This window comes from Punctularia strigosozonata, assembly GCF_000264995.1.
Source record: "Punctularia strigosozonata HHB-11173 SS5 unplaced genomic scaffold PUNSTscaffold_3, whole genome shotgun sequence".
NCBI lineage: Eukaryota > Fungi > Basidiomycota > Agaricomycetes > Corticiales > Punctulariaceae > Punctularia > Punctularia strigosozonata.
Genome location: NW_006767435.1, coordinates 342,062 through 357,937, shown reverse-complemented (window position 1 = coordinate 357,937; position 15,876 = coordinate 342,062). Strand labels below are relative to the sequence as shown.

Below are 15,876 nucleotides of genomic sequence, written 5' to 3'. Positions count from 1 at the left end.
TCATCCCAGCATTTCCCACACATACAGAATGTGCTGCGTTCACCGCCATCCAAACCAGCTTCAAGTCATGTCACGATATTCGTGACAAAATCACGTTTTTGTCACTTTCTGGCGGGTGGGAGACGAAGTAACATGTGACATAGCCCGTACTGAAAACCGCCCCCACCTACGCATACGCTTCGGGGGAGTCGGAATGGATTATGATCTTGGCTTCTAGATACGATGCGCTCGGCGAGTCGCGCCAGCATCAGGTCCTCATCGCGGGTCCAACATCAAAAGCAATCATTTTCGCAGAGCAATGCCCGCTTCCAACGGATCTCGTTGCAATTGCGCCCTGGCTTTCTACAGAAATGCGACCCATCTGGAACAAGTTCACCACCACATCATATCTCCGAGCAAACTTAATAGACGCATGCGATTACATACATAAGCTGCTGTGCAGCTAAACAGTCCCGCGAGGATCGTGTCTATAAGAGTGGCACCACTGTCTCCGAAGCTAGCTTCCCGTTCTTCGCACCAGCCGCTAGCTGCTGAGCTCGCAGGGAGCTTTGACATCTCTACAGTCAAGCGGTCTTTCTGATTTGGACGTCTCATGGGAATGCATTCAAAGACTTCGTGCGCATGCACAGCGGGTGATGCCATCACCGTTCTACTAGTATGTCCGCACCACGCTGACGTTCATGACTGACCAGTGCTCCAAAACGCCATAGATGAGGACAATGCCGAGCCGCTGCGTTTGTATGACAAATTTTGCGTTAACGGGGACCTGGAAGCCGCAGCAGAGTGTGTTGAGAAGTGGGAAAGACTGGTGGCGATAGATTGCAATGTGCGTGTGCGCACCCTGCTGTTTGATGATTCGTCTGATTTGGTCGCAAACGCAGGAGACTACACTACCGGCCTCACAGTTGCATGGCTATGTCTACCTCGCCCGCGCACTCATTTCCCGACATCAGTTCGTTGGAGACCAGCAAGACCTCATCGACGGCTTCACCCTCGCAAAAAAGGCAGTCATCGCGGCGGATGCTCAGTTTCTATCCTGTCCCACCGTGATGGTGCTGTCAGCAAGCGTTTACATCTACGACGCAGGTCACCGCGGAAACGCCGAACATTGGCAGATAGGGGACGACCTGTGCCGGAAGGCAATCGCACTGCTCCCGGACAAGCACCTCCTCCATGCGGGAGCCCTTCGCGCTGCCGCCATCGCAGCGCAACGCCTCTTTGAGACGACGGGCCAGTGCTCCCATATCGACGACGCGGTTAATTTCCAGAGGTCCGCTCTTGAAATAGCATCGTTGCACAAGCCTCCGGATTATCCCCACTACTTCAGCGTTCTAGGCTTATACCTTCGCATGCGCTCCGAGGCTCTGGGTGATCCGCGAGATCTGGATGAGGCCGTTTCTTTGACTAGGACCTCTGTCGATCTCTGCCCAGCATCGCATGTCTTCCGCAAGAACATATTGACCAAACTAAGTCAGGCGTTAGTCCGTCGCTTCGAGCGCGACGGTCAGACGGCCGACATCCGCGAAGCATACGAAGTGGCCAAACAAGCGTTATCCGCGGGGCTTTCCAGCGGACTGTACGCGTTGGACACGGCCGGAGGAATCCTCACGCGCCTGATCGAGGTCACGGACGTGACGGATTCCGATATCGATCAGATCCTTGCCTGGAATCAGGAGGCGCTCCAGCTGTGCCCTCCGGGTCATCACGTCCGTAACGGATACATCGGCAACGTCGCCGACAGCCTGAGGCTGCGCTTCTTCTGGCGAGGGTCTTTGGCCGACCTCGAGGAATCCATCGAGCTTCAACGCCAGCTCGTCCACAGATTTCCAAGGGGTACCACGGTTTGGCGCATTTCCATGGGCAGTCTCGCGGACACCCTAGCGATACGCTTCAAGGAGCTTGGCCACGTCAATGATCTTTCGGAGGCCATTGCGCTACATCACGAGGCCTACGATGCGACCACGATAACAAACCCCATATACCAGGAATATTATCTCTCGATGGTGTCCACGTTGTGCCTCCGATTCGAGACCGAGGGTACTAACAGGGAAGATCTGGTCGAAGCCATCGCCATCTCTTCTCAAATGCTCAACCACCTCCCTACGGACCATTCTCTGATATACCAGGTCGCACTCGCGCATTCCAACGCGCTCACGTTGCGAGCACGAGACACTGAAAGTTTAGACGATGCGTGCCAAGCGGTGCATTTGCTCACGCAATACGCTACCCGTGTTCCACCGGATTCCGTGCATGGAACGCGTTACCGCATCGCGCTCGGTTCGGCGTACCTGATAAGGTATCACATCGGCAAGGGCGTGGACGATGCCCAGGCGGCCAAAGCAGTCTACTCGGAACTCCTCGTCCGCCTCACTCCCGGGCGTCAAGATCGTTTTCAATGTCTCCTCAACATGTCCGATCTGTATCTTGAAGCCCGCACGCCCTTCCACGATATGCATGCCGCTCTAGACCATCTTTACGAAGCGATATCCGATGACGGGCGCGATGTCCGATCTCGTCTCCAGGGCTCTCTGAGGGTACTTTCGTCCATCAAGGTGTCATCGGTGGACGAAGCGTCCGTGAAAGCCAAACTTCTGGATACCTACTCCAAATCGCTATCCTTACTTCCTCGCGTGGCGTATTTCGGTCTGAACCTCGACTCGCGCCTCAGGTCCCTGGCGGCAGGCCAACGTCTGACGCCCACCTGTGCCTCCCTCGCCCTCCAGCTCTCGCAACCGGAAACGGCCGTGGAGATGCTCGAGCAAGGGCGCGCCATATTCTGGGCGCACGCCCTCCGATTGCGCTCCCGCTTCGACGACGTCCCAGAGCGATATCGTACCCGGCTGCTCGAGTTGGCTCAGCGCCTCGAGAGGAACGCGGACATCTCGGACGCCTTCCCGGACCCGCGGCACGTGGACCAGGCGGCCTCCCTCCGCCGGAAGCAAAGCGAAGAGTTCAACAGCCTTCTGGACGACATTCGCTTTCTGCCTGGCTTCGACCGGTTCATGCTGCACGACCGGTATTCGACCCTCGCCAAAGCGGCCCGCGAAGGGCCGGTCGTCGTACTGATAGCGAGCCCAGACGGGTCGCATGCGATAATCGTGCAGCGCAGTGGCGTGCCGATCCACGTTCCGTTGGTGGGTGTGACCGAATCGTGGGTGGCGGGGTCAAGCGCGAGGTGGAGGTCTGCCATGGACTCGGCAAGATCAGCTGTGAGCCGCGACAGACTGAATGTCGTGAAGCCCCGCAAAGCCAATCACCCCGCAACCACCGGCATTCTTGAAACCCTGTGGTACCAGGTCGTACAACCCGTCATGAACACGTTAGGATTAACGGTGAGACTTCCGTACGTCACCAGGAACTTTTGCCCAACAAAAACATACATCAGCGCTCCAGTGGCCGCCTTCGCCCCCGCTTATGGTGGTGCCCTACGGGCAACCTGGTCCACCTCCCAATACACGCAGCCGGCGCTAACGGAGTGTACTGTTCGGACTACGTCGTATCATCCTACACGCCAACCCTATCGGTGTTGTCCGACTCCCGGGAGGCGTATAAGCCTGTTGGGAGAAAGAACATCAGGGTACTAATAGGCGCCGTGCCTCAAGCGTCCTCGGGGCACTCGCAATTGCCTTATACCGTTGACGAAGTCGAAACGATAACGAGTGTCGTGCCAAGCGCGATGGTCATTCCGCTCCCGGACGAGGACAACGCGCTGCTCTCGACGGACGAAGGAGGCAAAGGAGGATTGCGTGAGCAAACGCTCCTGGATCATCTTCCCGGGGCGACCGTTCTCCACCTCGCCTGCCACGGGATCCAGGACCCAGAGCGCCCGCTTAATAGCGGCTTCGTCATGCGGGATGGTACACTGACGATGGAGCGTTTGATGCCGGTGGTGGTTCCGGAGGCGTTCCTGGCGTTCTTGAGCGCATGTGAGACGGCGAAGGGGTATAAGGTCAGACCGTACTCTCATATGTCCCGGTGCATGGTCCGTGCTCACCAGTCACATATACGCAGGATCAACCGGACCAGGCGATTCATCTCGCGGCGATGATGCTCTACGCCGGGTTCAAGAGCGTGATTGCGACCCTTTGGTAAGCGCAGCCCGGTGAACGTCGGTGCGTCCGGAGCTGAGAGTATACCGCACAGGTCCATGGAGGACGTGGATGGGCCGATGGTCGCAGGTCTCGTTTACGGAGAGCTCTTCCGAGATGACTCGGAGATGCTGGATCCCGATGACGTGCCATACGCGCTGGATGCGGCGGTTCAGAAGCTGCGTGAGGCACATCCAGAACCGAGCCGATGGGCTGTATACGTGCATCTTGGTATGTGAAATGAGACCCTGTCGGGAGCGGTACGTTTCGTATTCTGAGGGCACGAGCACCGGACCTATGTAATCATGCGGCGCTCTCCATGGGCTCCTCAGCTATCCGTCCGTATGCCGTTTAGCATAGGACCCAGAACTCCATCTGGGGTCGCCGCTCGAGACGCTACGCGGTTGGGCGTTGCACAATACACCCGATCCGTATGTATAGTGTACAATTCAATCTTCTCTTTATCGACGGGACGAGCTCGATGTCGAAGTGGTTGTGGACGCTAATCTGAAGCCGGTGTGACGTTTCTACGCTGACTCGCGTCACTTCGTCTGAATGCAAGTAAATTCCCACCGCCAGAAAAGGGGGCTTACCTTGCTATACCTACCTTGCTACGCATCCATCAACCTCTCAAGCGCACATTCCCTGATCCCGTCCTTTAATCAGTCCATGAGCGTTCTGCGTCCTCCTAACAACCCGCCCACCGCGCCGCAGTTGATCAACGGAAACTCACACGAATTGCTATGTTCCAACTCGGGAAGAACCTGCTGGTCCTAGACGGTGGCCTCGTACGCGCAAAATCCATTCATCGTCAACGGGAGCAGGGCAAGTAAAAGTCGGCTCGCGATGTAGGGCACGACGCTAGAAGACGCCTTCGGACAAGACATCGCGCACCCACTGTGGTCCGCCAAGCTCCTCGCCGACGATCCCGACCCAATCATCGCCGCCCACCTCGGCTTCCTCCGCGCAGGTGCCCGAGTGATCCTCACCTCCTCGTAAGTACAGTACACAGTCCCTTCTCCCGTGCATAACGACACGAACCCGCCCGACCCACACCATTGTCCTAACTTCCTTCCTCCGCCGGACCAGATACCAATGCTCGTTCGACACCTTCGCCCGCGCCGGTTACCCCCCTGAGCAAGCCCGATCTCTCATGCTCCAATCCGTCTCGCTCGCCTCGTCCGCAGCGCACCTCTTCCTCTCCGAACGGCCCGACCTCTCCCGGTCCGACATCACCATCGCGCTCAGCCTAGGACCGTACGGCGCCGCCTGCGTACCGACGCAAGAATACGACGGCTGCTACCCGCCTCCCTACGGTCCCCAAGCTTACCACCCCAGTAGCGCAAACCGCAACGCCTTCACCCCTGAAGAGGTCGCACTCGGTCACGAAGACAAAGCGATCGACGCGCTCCGCTCCTTCCACCGCGCCCGTCTGGAAGTCTACGCCTCGTGCCCCACCACCTGGTCCGATATCGACGCTCTCGCGTTCGAGACCGTCCCGTCCGTGTTGGAAATCCGCGCGATCCGGCTCGCCGTCGCCGACCTCCATCGCCGCTCTTCGCACACCCGGAGCCCGGCGAACCCGAAACCGTGGTGGATCAGCGCGCTCTTCCCCTCCGGCCGCTTTCCTCAACAAGACCTCTCCTCTCCCGGTTCAGGAACGGATGAACGCGTGTCCGTCGAGCGCGTCGTCGAGACTATGCTCGCGCCGTACCCCGACGTGGACGCCGCCGCGCCCCCGACCGCGATCGGGATCAACTGCACGCCCGTCACGCACCTCCGCGATCTGCTGCGGCGGCTGCAGCTTGCCGTAGCGCGCCCCGTCGATGGCGCCGACGCCCGAAAACCCTGGCTCGTGCTGTACCCGAACGGCGGAGACGTCTACGACCCGCAGACGCAGACGTGGAGGACCACGGAGGGGTCAAAGGGGCAAATATGGGCCCGGGACGTGCTCGGCGTGCTCGAGGATGTGCTCGACGAGGACGCGTGGGCCGGCGTCGTCGTCGGAGGATGCTGCAAAACGGGCTTTGAGGAGATCGCTGCGATATCCGCAGGCTTGCAGGCTCAGCCCGACCGGTCATAACGATGAAAGAAACCGTTCAGAGGGCACGACCCAGCCCGCAGGTGCGGGCGTGGATGTCGACGACGAGTGCGACGAGCTCCGCGTACTCTTTCTCTCTCTCTCAGGAAGTTGACGAGGAAAATGGGGGTGCCTCCAACGTCGTTCGGCGTATACAGCGAAAATCGGGTGTTTATCCGGCGAGATCGCCGTTTCGTCCCGCAGAGTTCGTGGCGCGGCCCCGCAGTTTGAAGGGTATTGCCATTTTCTCGTGCAGACGCAAAGATGCGCTGCGCGATATCTGCGTATCAATAATGCTTCAGACACGCGTGTAGCTGTTCCGACTCCGGGAAGGAGTTGGTTTTTCCGTACTGGACTCGGTCACAGTGACACCCCCTGTGACCCCGCCAAAACGTTACAAAAGCGTGATAAAGCGTGCGGAAATCGGACAGCTGGGTGCTCGAATTAATCTTGCCGCAGCAGCGTGACAAAGTGAGTGTGAGAATGCTTAGATCATGTATTGGGATCAGTTGTCAATCTGATGAAGGAGCTCGCCGAGGTGCCGAAGGTTACATTGATGTTGATACTGGTCAGTTACGTAATCGCTACCTCTACTGCGCATTTTCTTCTCTGCGTAATGTCACTTTCCATCTTGGGACTTGGGATGTGGAGCTTTGGGCGCTTGCTTATTACGTAGATTTGACGGTAAATAGTTGCAACTCCGAACATGACCTGTGCCTTGTGATCCGATGTAATCTCCGCCCGAATGCAACCAAGAGGCGCTTGCCGCCCCCTTACTCACGTAAATGTACAAGCAACTTCCCATACGACGGTGCTACAGAGGTGGTGGTTCTCTGGACTTCATCATCACCTTGATGCGGATGTGGGCGGTGGGAAGAAGGATGTCATGAACTTGACGAGTTGTATGATGAATCTTCTCAAGGATTCCGTCTGCATTCACGATCATCCGACAACACAGGCCGTCCGCGACACCGGCTCAAGCACACTCCTCGCCAAAACGTAAGGCGGTACGCTCACGCGGTCCACGAGCACTGTCCCTGACAAGGTACTTACAGGAACACCATATGCTGTCCCCGTTCATGCCAGTAGATCGATGCGTATAGCACAGCGATACAACGGGGCGATGAGCGCCCGTTAGCTCAGGGAAGCCGTCGAGCCAATCCGGCGGTAGCTTCCCTGATCCAGCGCCGTCACGGTCGCCCGCGAACCTGCGCAGGCCCGCCCCAGCCACGCCCAACAGCAGCGAGGCCAACTATAGCCCCTCCCATCCCGAAGCGCCATCATGGGAGGCGATATATCAGTCTCGCCTTCGTGATATCCCTGGTATCCCTGCTTTAAGACGGGTGCGGGGCATCGCCATCGGCGTCCGCCCTTTGCCCTTCCGCCTTTCGTTCGCCCTTCCAACTTTCGCGTTTCCATCCCTTTCGGCCCCTGTTTTGTCCTTGTTTTCCCGAGTCGCGGTCTGTCACAAAGCCCACCCATCTACGCACCCCACCCACCCTGGAGGTCGACGAATCCTTACGATCGAACACGAGAAGATGGCCTGGACGGTCGTCACCGGTCTCATCCTCGGCGCCGTCCTCTGCGCCGTCGCGCTGGCCGCCGTGCTCGTCCCCTACGTCCGGCGCCGACGGTTGCAGCGGCGGGAGACACGCATGCTCGGGCTCGACCGGGAGTCGATGGACGCGTGGGCGGAGAAGCTGCGCGAGGTCCCCGTCGACCTCGCGTACGACAGGGAGGGGCTCGGGAGCGTCACGATAACGGAGGAGTCGGGGTTTCCCCTCTTGACGGGACGTCCGGCGCTCGGACACCGCCCGACGTTCTCGGCCGAGTCCGCGGTGGGGGGCGTCGAGGCGGTGGGGGCGGCGGGGGCGCGCTTGAGGAGCGGGTCGGTGGCTTCGACGTCGGAGGATACCACCAGACCCGCGCAGGTTCCGGCGGATATGCAGTGGCGGCGGGCAGAGCCGAGTTTTCCGGCGGTGACGGAGGAGACGACGCCGTCGCCGACTCTGGAAGAAGCAGGAGACGAGAAAGCAGGTGCGGAACAGCGGGAGCAGCGGCCTGAGGAGCCCAAAGCGCGGGAGGAGCAGCAAGAGCACGAAGAAGAGGTACGGCAGCCGCCCTCGCCCTCGCCGCTCGTCATCCCGTCGCGCTCCGCGACCGTCAATACGAAACGGTCCTCCTTCACTTCCTCGCCGCCGTCAACCATGCTCGGCGCCGACCAACGCGGCAGCCTGCCCTTCAACATGAAAGGCGGCTCTGCGACACCCGTCTCCGCCGCCGCCGCCAGCTCCGTCTTCTGGACCGACCGCGAAGGCCGCGCCGCCAGCGGCAGTCTCTCCCGCTCCACGAGCGTGCGCTCGCCCGAGGGGCCGTACGGCTCGGACACCCAGACCTCCTCCTCGTCCAACCTCCTCCGCGCGCAGATGTTCCAGATATACGGGATCCAGCCCGAGGAGAGCCCCGTCTCGCCCGCCGCGGCGAGCTCCGCGGGCCACGCCGTCGCCGACTTCGCCACAGCTGCCGCGCTCGCCATCCCCCTCCCGCCATCTACGACGTCGACGTCGACCTCGGCCCCGATGCCGCCCGTCTCCTTCCCGCGCCAGACGCGCCCGATGTCCCTCCCCGCGACGCCGTCCTATCGCCGGGACGACGGACCGCCGCCCAGCGCGCCCCCGACATCATGGGCGCACAACGTGCCCGCGTTCCCGCCGCCCCCGCCCGTCCCGCGGCTTCTGCCTCAGCCGCCGTCTGCGCCGCACGCGCCGCAGCCAAGGAGGCTGCCGCGACCACCCGTCGCGCCTCCGGTCCCGCCTCTTCCGCAGGGCATCTCCGCTCGAACGCCGCAAGGGCTACCCTCGGCACCACCGCCCGTGCCGCGGCCTCGAACGCCGCAGGGGCTACCCGCGACACCGCGCCCTCGGACGCGCAGCCGCGCGAGCGCGCCGAGCGTGCCTCTCAACGCGGTCCAGGGGGTTCATTCGGATGCTGCAAGCGCCGTGTCGATTTCATGAAGCCAACGGTGCAGGAAGTGAACGACCGAGACCTACGAGCGGATTTGCGCTTTTTTCATGTTTTCTTCGCTTTCGTCGCATGTGTATACCACTTGTTTGTTCGCCCGTTTTTCTTCGGATCTTTGCACGCAAATCCATACCCCTCCCCCCCATCATTTCGTGAGCGTTCTGGGCGTTAGCCTCGGATCCGCTTCGCATTCATATTCGTGTACTTGTGGAGCATCTACGGACCATTAGAATCATATCCGTTATATATGAAGCTCTGGGTAGCGATCAACGGTGAACTTTTGTATTGTAGGTCAGATCTTGACAACATGAAAGCGGCGATAATGAGGTAATCACATTGATGGTGGTAGAGATGCAAAGCCTCGAGGCCGTGATAGCTTGTTTGTCTTTACCCACTGCCAACAACAGGCGCTTGCCCCAGTATAGCACGGACTCCCGCACATGATATGAAATCCAGTCGGAACGATATGTTTTCCTCGACTTGGAGCCCACCCTCCACGACCCGTAAGACGCCCCAGCCTCGCTCCTCTGTCTCCTGAATGAATCCCGACCCGAACGTAGCCTCCACTGACTGCCATCCCGCTAGCTGCAGCCAGCAGCTCCAAGATGTCAAGGACCAACGCGATCGCTTCAGGTCTGAGAAGGCGGAGCTGCAGCGCCGGCTGACGGAGAGCGACGCGCGGCGGGGCGAGCTCGAAACCCGGGTCGACGAGCTCGAGACGCAGGTGTTCGACCAGCGGTTTCGCACTGACCTCGACGCCGTCGTCGCCGAGCGCGACGCCTTGCGGGCGACTGTGGAGCTACTGCAGGCGCACGCGAACACGCAGCTCGCGAACGTCGACGCCATCACCGCCGAGCGCGACGCGTTGAGGGCGACCATAGAGCATTTGCAGGCGCAGGCGCAACTCGGACGCGGGGAATCGGACGCGAACTCCATCGCGAGTGCATCGACCGTCACAACCGCCACCCTTATATCCGGGATCCCCGTCGTCGATCGTGACCGCACACCAGCCACCACGGACGTCGGCGCGTTCGACGCGCCAACGCCAATCCAAGCCGATGTAGCGAAACCCGCGAAGAGAGGCCCGGGGCGACCCAGGGTGAGTTTGCTGCTCGAACGACCGTGCCTATCCTCCTTATACGATGTCTCGAACAGCGCCAGAGGGAAGAATCGGCATCGGCCTCCTCTACGAAACCTCGAAAACCCCGGTCAGCGCCATCACCTCACCCTTCCTCTGCAATCAACGTGGACAGCGAGCCCGTGCTCACCTCACTCCGCTCCGATCGGGTGCCTGACAAGGCCCCTCCTCGTCCAATCAAGCGCAGGCCGAAAGAAGTATTCGATGGCGTCGAATTGACATACTGGCGCCCTCCTCGCGTAAATACCCCCTTCGAGCGTTCGGGCCGCGATAATCTGACAACGCAACATTTCTTTAGGTCGGAAAACCGGGAAGGCGCCCAGCCACGAAACTTCCTTACTCAACACCCGCCCAGTCCAAGCGGCTACGGCTTCCCCTGCGTCTGGCAGTACGTATCCCTGTCCTCCGTCGCGTCTTTAACATGTAGTTATCGCCGGCGCAGAGCGAGACGAGCGAGAGCGACCTCACCCCCGAATCGGAAGACGATGACGAAGACGACACCGCGCTCTCACACCTCTCAACTCTACCTTCATCTCGCGAACCTTCCCTTAAGCTACCTGCGAAGGTATGTCAATCTCCAGGTGGAAAAAATCGTGCCTATCTAACGCCCTAACGTAGGTCGCCAGTCAAGGGAGTCAGGCTCCTCCTTCCCCCTTGCGGTCAGGTCATGATACTCCTCTCTCGGAACTTACGCCTTCGCCTCCACCTCAGGCCGCTTCCACTCAGCCGCCTGCTGCGGTAAGTCCATTGTAACGGACGAAATCATCTGGTGTCTGATGCCATCGCGTAGACCGCGATCATAGGGGACTCCGTTGCAGACATCCCAGCCAAACGGGCATCCCCCGCCCCCTTGCGGTTGGGCCCTCCGCCGAAACGTCTCAAAACGGGCCCGGTAAGCCGAGCGATACGTTTCGCTACAAGTGCGCACGCTGACGACCGGGACGCAGCCTTTAGGTGTACCACGGAGCGCGGCGTTGGCGAAGGTACCTCGTCCGCAGTCGTCTAAAGCACGTCAACACGGTGACATGCCCGAATCTTCGACCGCTATCTTCAAGAAGGTACGCGTCCCCAAGGACAGGATCCCGAAGGTGCGGCGGACAGACGCACCTCCGCCGCCCGACAGAGCGAAGACAGCTCCGCGCCGCGAGATGCCCCTCCAGCAGCAAACGGACCTCGTCGGCGTTCTGAACGTTGCACTGTCCTCGGAAAAATCGCGGAGAGGTCGTGATTTCTCCTCTCGAGACGAAGAAACGAAGGTATCTCTACACTGTTGCGACATCAGGTCGCTTGGATCGACGCAAAGCTCATATCCTGCCAGCTCTATGTAGACAAGGAACGAGCGATCATCTTATCGCAGGCGTCTATCGCCAGACGCGTCAAGGACCTACGATCAACTCTGGTGGACAAACCACCCGTTGTCACCTCGAGGAAGTGTTTCGGGCACGCATTCCAGTGTAGCGACCACGATCTTCTGGTGTACGCAAAACTATCGGGCGGGGGCCAGCGTCCTGCTCTATTCATTACACGAGAGGTTGGTTGTTGGACCGATATGACCTGTACGCAGTGCTCATCATGTGTATATTAGGTGAATCCGACTCTGCCACAAAACCCGGGCCAGTTCGGGCTGTTCGTATCGAAGAGGGTTATAGACTTTACCTCGGTCGCGCTCTTCGTCCCCACCCCGGCGGGTCGCTCCAAACCCGTGTCGTCGCAACTGTGGCGGTACTTTGGCCAGTACAAATGCCGAAAGCTGGACTCTTTGACTGTGGAGGAGTTTGAGGCGCAGTCCACGGAGGTACGTCAATTTGCCTGGCGCCTTTCACTGCCGTCATGTGCACGTCCTGACCCTCCGCCTTGTCTCCGACTAGGTCCAGAGATGGTGGGGTCAGAAGCTCCTCCGTAGCAGAAAATATGTGGAACATATCCGCTGCATCGCGCGAATGTATCTGCGCAAATGCGGCAGACCGACGACTACGCTCAACACTGTAGAAGCTGTGCAGAAGATAAAGTCTACTAAACCCGGGGACCCTGCGCTCGTTGTATTGCAGGATGTGCTGCTATCCTTGAAGCGGGGTGACGAAGTATGCAGTCATTCCATGGCCTTTGCAAGCGATCGTGCAGTGCTGACGATGCTCACAGGAGCTCGACGTGATCGGGTTGCAATTCGTCGAATACGACGACAACTTCGCCAGCGTCGTACAATCGCGCATGGACAGCTTCGCAAGTGCCGAAATACAACCTTCCCCGCGCAAGGCTCCGAAACCTAAAGTACCGAAGGCCTCTCCTCCTCCGCTGGAGAAAGGGCCAGCTGAGGACACGTATGCCAGCTTATTCGAGGGTGATTTGTCCGACATGTCCGCGTCCGAAGACGAACATACGTGAAAAGCCTGAGATTGCCTCCTTACCTTGTACGGTTCTGCCGCGACTTCGATGTATGCGTGCGAACAACTGATAACATACCACCACTTGGACCTTTACTACCACTCATCGACAGCTGTGACTCATGCATAAGTCATGGATATGGATGACTTGGAGGTGCTTATCCAAGGGATCACTAATACGAATTCGTGAATGCCACACCCAGAGCCTGCCCGGATCCCGCCCGCTGTTGATGACGCAAGAAAGTCTTACCGCGCATCCTCGAAAGCGATAGCGACGATGCCTTCACACGGGCAGTCAGGCAAGCTGATGGCTATCCCTATTCGCACTTCGTGAACTAATCAGGTCCCATGGACGACAGCGTTTGATTCTCAGCGCTTATGTAGCTTGTCGCCGGGTTGTGGTGTCGCACGCGGTCAGATACAGTACCGCAACCCGCGGTCTTTCGCTTGGCCCCGACCATTCCAATCGCTCGTTGTGTTCCTCTGCTATAGCGTCTGCGCGCACACTACTATCGCTAGGACCGCCCTCTCTCAGCAAGAGCATGTCCGAGTCCGTGCCTCGACCGATCAAGCGCTCACCCAGCTTCGATTGGCCAGTCCCTGCGCCAGTGCCCCTCGAACGTTCGCCCGCGGATATTGGTTCGGATTTCCAAACCCTCTCCATGAAGGTGGAGCCCAGACTCGGACACACGTTAATGGAACCGTCGAACATCACTCCGGGCTGGAGATATCTGATGGATAGCGAACCGCATAAACCAGCACGGATCGGCACCTATGCGCAGCCCATTGATGCCGGAGGACTGCCAATGTTGCCATGCACGGAGGTCCCAGGTTCGTAGACAGGAATATTCGGGACACTTCGTCAACGAAATCACTCAGCTGTGGCCGACGTACGACGCAGACTCGTGGACATGAATGGAAGATGCAAACGCTCTACCATGTGTTTGGTGAGCATATCAGTATGTGTCTCGTCGTACGATAGCAGCTAATCAATAGCACACTCCGGGATCGCCTCTTCAGAATGTGTTGAACGCTCTAGAGGAATACATTGCTCCCCGCGAACCTCAGCTTCACGCTTACATCATACCCGACGTCAAAATTGAAAAGTGAGGCAGCTGAGTCATAGAAAGTAAAAGTCCCTTGAACATGAGTTATGCCAATAGATATGCTTCTGAGCTAGAGGATATCTGCCGGACGTACTCAATAGCGGACGCCCTTCGACAACTCGTGTCCTTCCGTGCCCTGGTGGCGTGGTTAGCATCGGTCAGCATACACAAGATTTCATTGTCGTTATTCTCATGCGCATCGTTAGCTGTGCTACCACCTAGGCTTATTTGAAGACGAGAGGGTCACGTCCGCCATGAACCAGGATGAAGTACGAGTTTGCCGAGAGCTACATGACTGTGTCACGACAGAACACCTTCGTGCGAGGATTTATCAACTCAGAGCTGATGATGCCAATAGCTTTATGAATCTGCTTCAAGAGGTAGATGATGATGACTTCACGTTTAGTGAGCGAGCTGATTCGTTGTAGTTTCTCGATTGTTCAGGTCCATTCCGTCATTATGCAGACGGAGAAGCATTGGCCGATCTACGACACCAATATGAGTCTTTTAGGGCACAAGCTTATTCGGTTCTCCTTCGACTCTCCAATGATAGCGATATGACACCCTCCTCCTTGTTTTTGAAGAGAGTCTGCCTCATACATGACACGTCACGCATTGATATGCCGGCGTGCACCTCTGGAGCATTTGCGGATGTCTTTGGCACGGAATACGAGGGACAGCCAGTGGCCCTCAAGAGGCTTCGTCTCGTCGCGCACGATGGCAGCATGGAGACGGTTCGTAAGGTAATATCTGCTATACAGTGCGGTGGTGCTCCCCCTTCTGACTTTTTGCTCAGAAACTTGCTCGTGAAGCTCTCTTTTGGCGGCAACTGAAGCACCCGCATATATTGCCCTTGTTGGGGATTGACACAGATTCCTTCGAGCCGCATATGTGCATGGTCTCCCCACTAATGCTCAATGGTACTCTGTTGGACTACATCCGACGTTCGGGGCCTCACAATGTCGATCGGATGCGACTAGTACGTAGGTGTGTATCCTCGACTGCACACTCTTCTAACAATGTTGATTTAGTGCATCGAGGTTATGCAAGGTGTTTGCTATCTTCACGAGAACAAATTGATACACGGTGATCTCCGAGCGGTAACTCATGCGTTGGCATACGCAAGAACTTGCCCGCTGAGATGGAAGTCATAGTGCAACGTATTCGTCGACTCCACAGAACAGGCCGTGGTGTCCGACTTCGGCTTGATCTCTTTCGTCGAGCAATATGGCGGAGATGCATCCTCGAGTTGCACTGGAAATCCCAGATGGATGGCACCTGAGCTGCAATCTGCTTGGGAGCACGTACGCAGAACCACCGCCAGCGACGTTTATTCGCTCGGATGCTTATTCTATGAGGTACGGTGACCCCGACTCCAATCGTCATATCGCGGTCACTCAATCCGAGGTTCTGGATGATAACTCTGCACAAGCCATTCGCTGAAATACGCCGGGACGTGTCCGTTGTCTTCGAAGTGGCTCGGGGAGCTCGGCCCACTCGGCCCGCTGAGGATCTCTTCCCAATGCACGTCTACGCCGAGAACTTCTGGGGCATTCTGGTTTCCTGTTGGTTGGAAAACCCAGACCAGCGCCCATCTGCAGCTTCGTTACTTTCATGCATGCAAGCGCCTCGTTTGTACAAGACGAGGTTTCAATCTCAGTATGAGCATCAACGAACCCAGACGGCTCCCGTCCAACGCAGATCCAGGTGGATAATTGACTGTGTCGAAATCACGCGTAAGCGCCCCCCGCCTTCACGGGTAATGTCGAATTCTTGTATATAGGTGAACGACGATCTTACATACTACTTCCCAGCTCGGTAAATCACGCGTCTTGCGAGCAGCTCTCCTGGGTCCTGTCACTCCCAAGAAACTGCGAAGCCTTTCACCTCTTAGTGGGGTACGTCTTCTTGTTGCTGTTTGATGATATCGAGATCTACCACGCGCTGACTGGTTGGGCAGGTCGAATCGAGCGATAGCGATCTTACCACTGACCACGAGGATGAAGATGCCGGGGGGCTCATACCTCAATTGGCGCCTCAATCTAGGGCACGCAGTTCACCC

General features: G+C 58.1%; 7 protein-coding genes across 7 annotated transcripts; all 7 read left to right on the top strand.

The window, feature by feature from the left end:
- Window positions 1-824: 824 nt before the first annotated feature.
- PUNSTDRAFT_42561 (uncharacterized protein) lies at window positions 825-3,315 on the top strand (the record flags this gene model as incomplete). Its single annotated transcript, XM_007380704.1, has 2 exons — window positions 825-3,134; window positions 3,250-3,315. The coding sequence occupies 2 exons, from the start codon at window positions 825-827 to the stop codon at window positions 3,313-3,315; spliced, it is 2,376 nt and encodes a 791-aa protein (XP_007380766.1).
- Window positions 3,316-3,676: 361 nt separating this feature from the next.
- PUNSTDRAFT_63276 (uncharacterized protein) lies at window positions 3,677-4,327 on the top strand (the record flags this gene model as incomplete). Its single annotated transcript, XM_007380703.1, has 3 exons — window positions 3,677-3,949; window positions 4,012-4,088; window positions 4,144-4,327. The coding sequence occupies 3 exons, from the start codon at window positions 3,677-3,679 to the stop codon at window positions 4,325-4,327; spliced, it is 534 nt and encodes a 177-aa protein (XP_007380765.1).
- A 613-nt stretch (window positions 4,328-4,940) lies between these two features.
- PUNSTDRAFT_63166 (Homocysteine S-methyltransferase) lies at window positions 4,941-6,171 on the top strand (the record flags this gene model as incomplete). Its single annotated transcript, XM_007380702.1, has 2 exons — window positions 4,941-5,083; window positions 5,178-6,171. Coding segments are annotated over 2 exons (1,137 nt in total), but the record flags the coding sequence as incomplete, so codon positions are not given.
- Window positions 6,172-7,143: 972 nt separating this feature from the next.
- On the top strand, window positions 7,144-9,329 carry PUNSTDRAFT_118735 (uncharacterized protein). The gene is made up of 2 exons (XM_007380701.1): window positions 7,144-7,165; window positions 7,224-9,329. Exon 2 carries the CDS (start codon window positions 7,707-7,709, stop codon window positions 9,180-9,182), a length of 1,476 nt encoding a protein of 491 aa, XP_007380763.1. The 5' UTR covers window positions 7,144-7,165; window positions 7,224-7,706; the 3' UTR covers window positions 9,183-9,329.
- A 464-nt stretch (window positions 9,330-9,793) lies between these two features.
- On the top strand, window positions 9,794-12,809 carry PUNSTDRAFT_118734 (uncharacterized protein). Its single transcript, XM_007380700.1, has 11 exons — window positions 9,794-10,288; window positions 10,345-10,566; window positions 10,626-10,715; window positions 10,770-10,892; window positions 10,946-11,065; window positions 11,118-11,219; window positions 11,275-11,583; window positions 11,646-11,858; window positions 11,913-12,122; window positions 12,196-12,408; window positions 12,467-12,809. The coding sequence occupies exons 7-11, from the start codon at window positions 11,353-11,355 to the stop codon at window positions 12,707-12,709; spliced, it is 1,110 nt and encodes a 369-aa protein (XP_007380762.1). The 5' UTR covers window positions 9,794-10,288; window positions 10,345-10,566; window positions 10,626-10,715; window positions 10,770-10,892; window positions 10,946-11,065; window positions 11,118-11,219; window positions 11,275-11,352; the 3' UTR covers window positions 12,710-12,809.
- Window positions 12,810-13,171: 362 nt separating this feature from the next.
- Window positions 13,172-13,766, top strand: PUNSTDRAFT_118733 (uncharacterized protein). Its single transcript, XM_007380699.1, has 2 exons — window positions 13,172-13,655; window positions 13,729-13,766. Exon 1 carries the CDS (start codon window positions 13,251-13,253, stop codon window positions 13,545-13,547), a length of 297 nt encoding a protein of 98 aa, XP_007380761.1. The 5' UTR covers window positions 13,172-13,250; the 3' UTR covers window positions 13,548-13,655; window positions 13,729-13,766.
- Window positions 13,767-14,613: 847 nt separating this feature from the next.
- PUNSTDRAFT_62622 (kinase-like protein) lies at window positions 14,614-15,597 on the top strand (the record flags this gene model as incomplete). The annotated part of the gene is made up of 4 exons (XM_007380698.1): window positions 14,614-14,793; window positions 14,846-14,914; window positions 14,969-15,177; window positions 15,222-15,597. Coding segments are annotated over 4 exons (834 nt in total), but the record flags the coding sequence as incomplete, so codon positions are not given.
- Window positions 15,598-15,876: the final 279 nt, after the last annotated feature.

Bases quoted from the DNA above. Each gene is read 5' to 3' on its own strand.
- PUNSTDRAFT_118735 (XM_007380701.1), top strand. From the start codon at position 7,707: ATGGCCTGGACGGTCGTCACCGGTCTCATCCTCGGCGCCGTCCTCTGC.
- PUNSTDRAFT_118734 (XM_007380700.1), top strand. From the start codon at position 11,353: ATGCCCGAATCTTCGACCGCTATCTTCAAGAAGGTACGCGTCCCCAAG. The intron at 11,584-11,645 runs GTATCTCTACAC...ATATCCTGCCAG, and splicing joins CTCGAGACGAAGAAACGAAG to CTCTATGTAGACAAGGAACG. The intron at 12,409-12,466 runs GTATGCAGTCAT...CGATGCTCACAG, and splicing joins CCTTGAAGCGGGGTGACGAA to GAGCTCGACGTGATCGGGTT.
- PUNSTDRAFT_118733 (XM_007380699.1), top strand. From the start codon at position 13,251: ATGTCCGAGTCCGTGCCTCGACCGATCAAGCGCTCACCCAGCTTCGAT.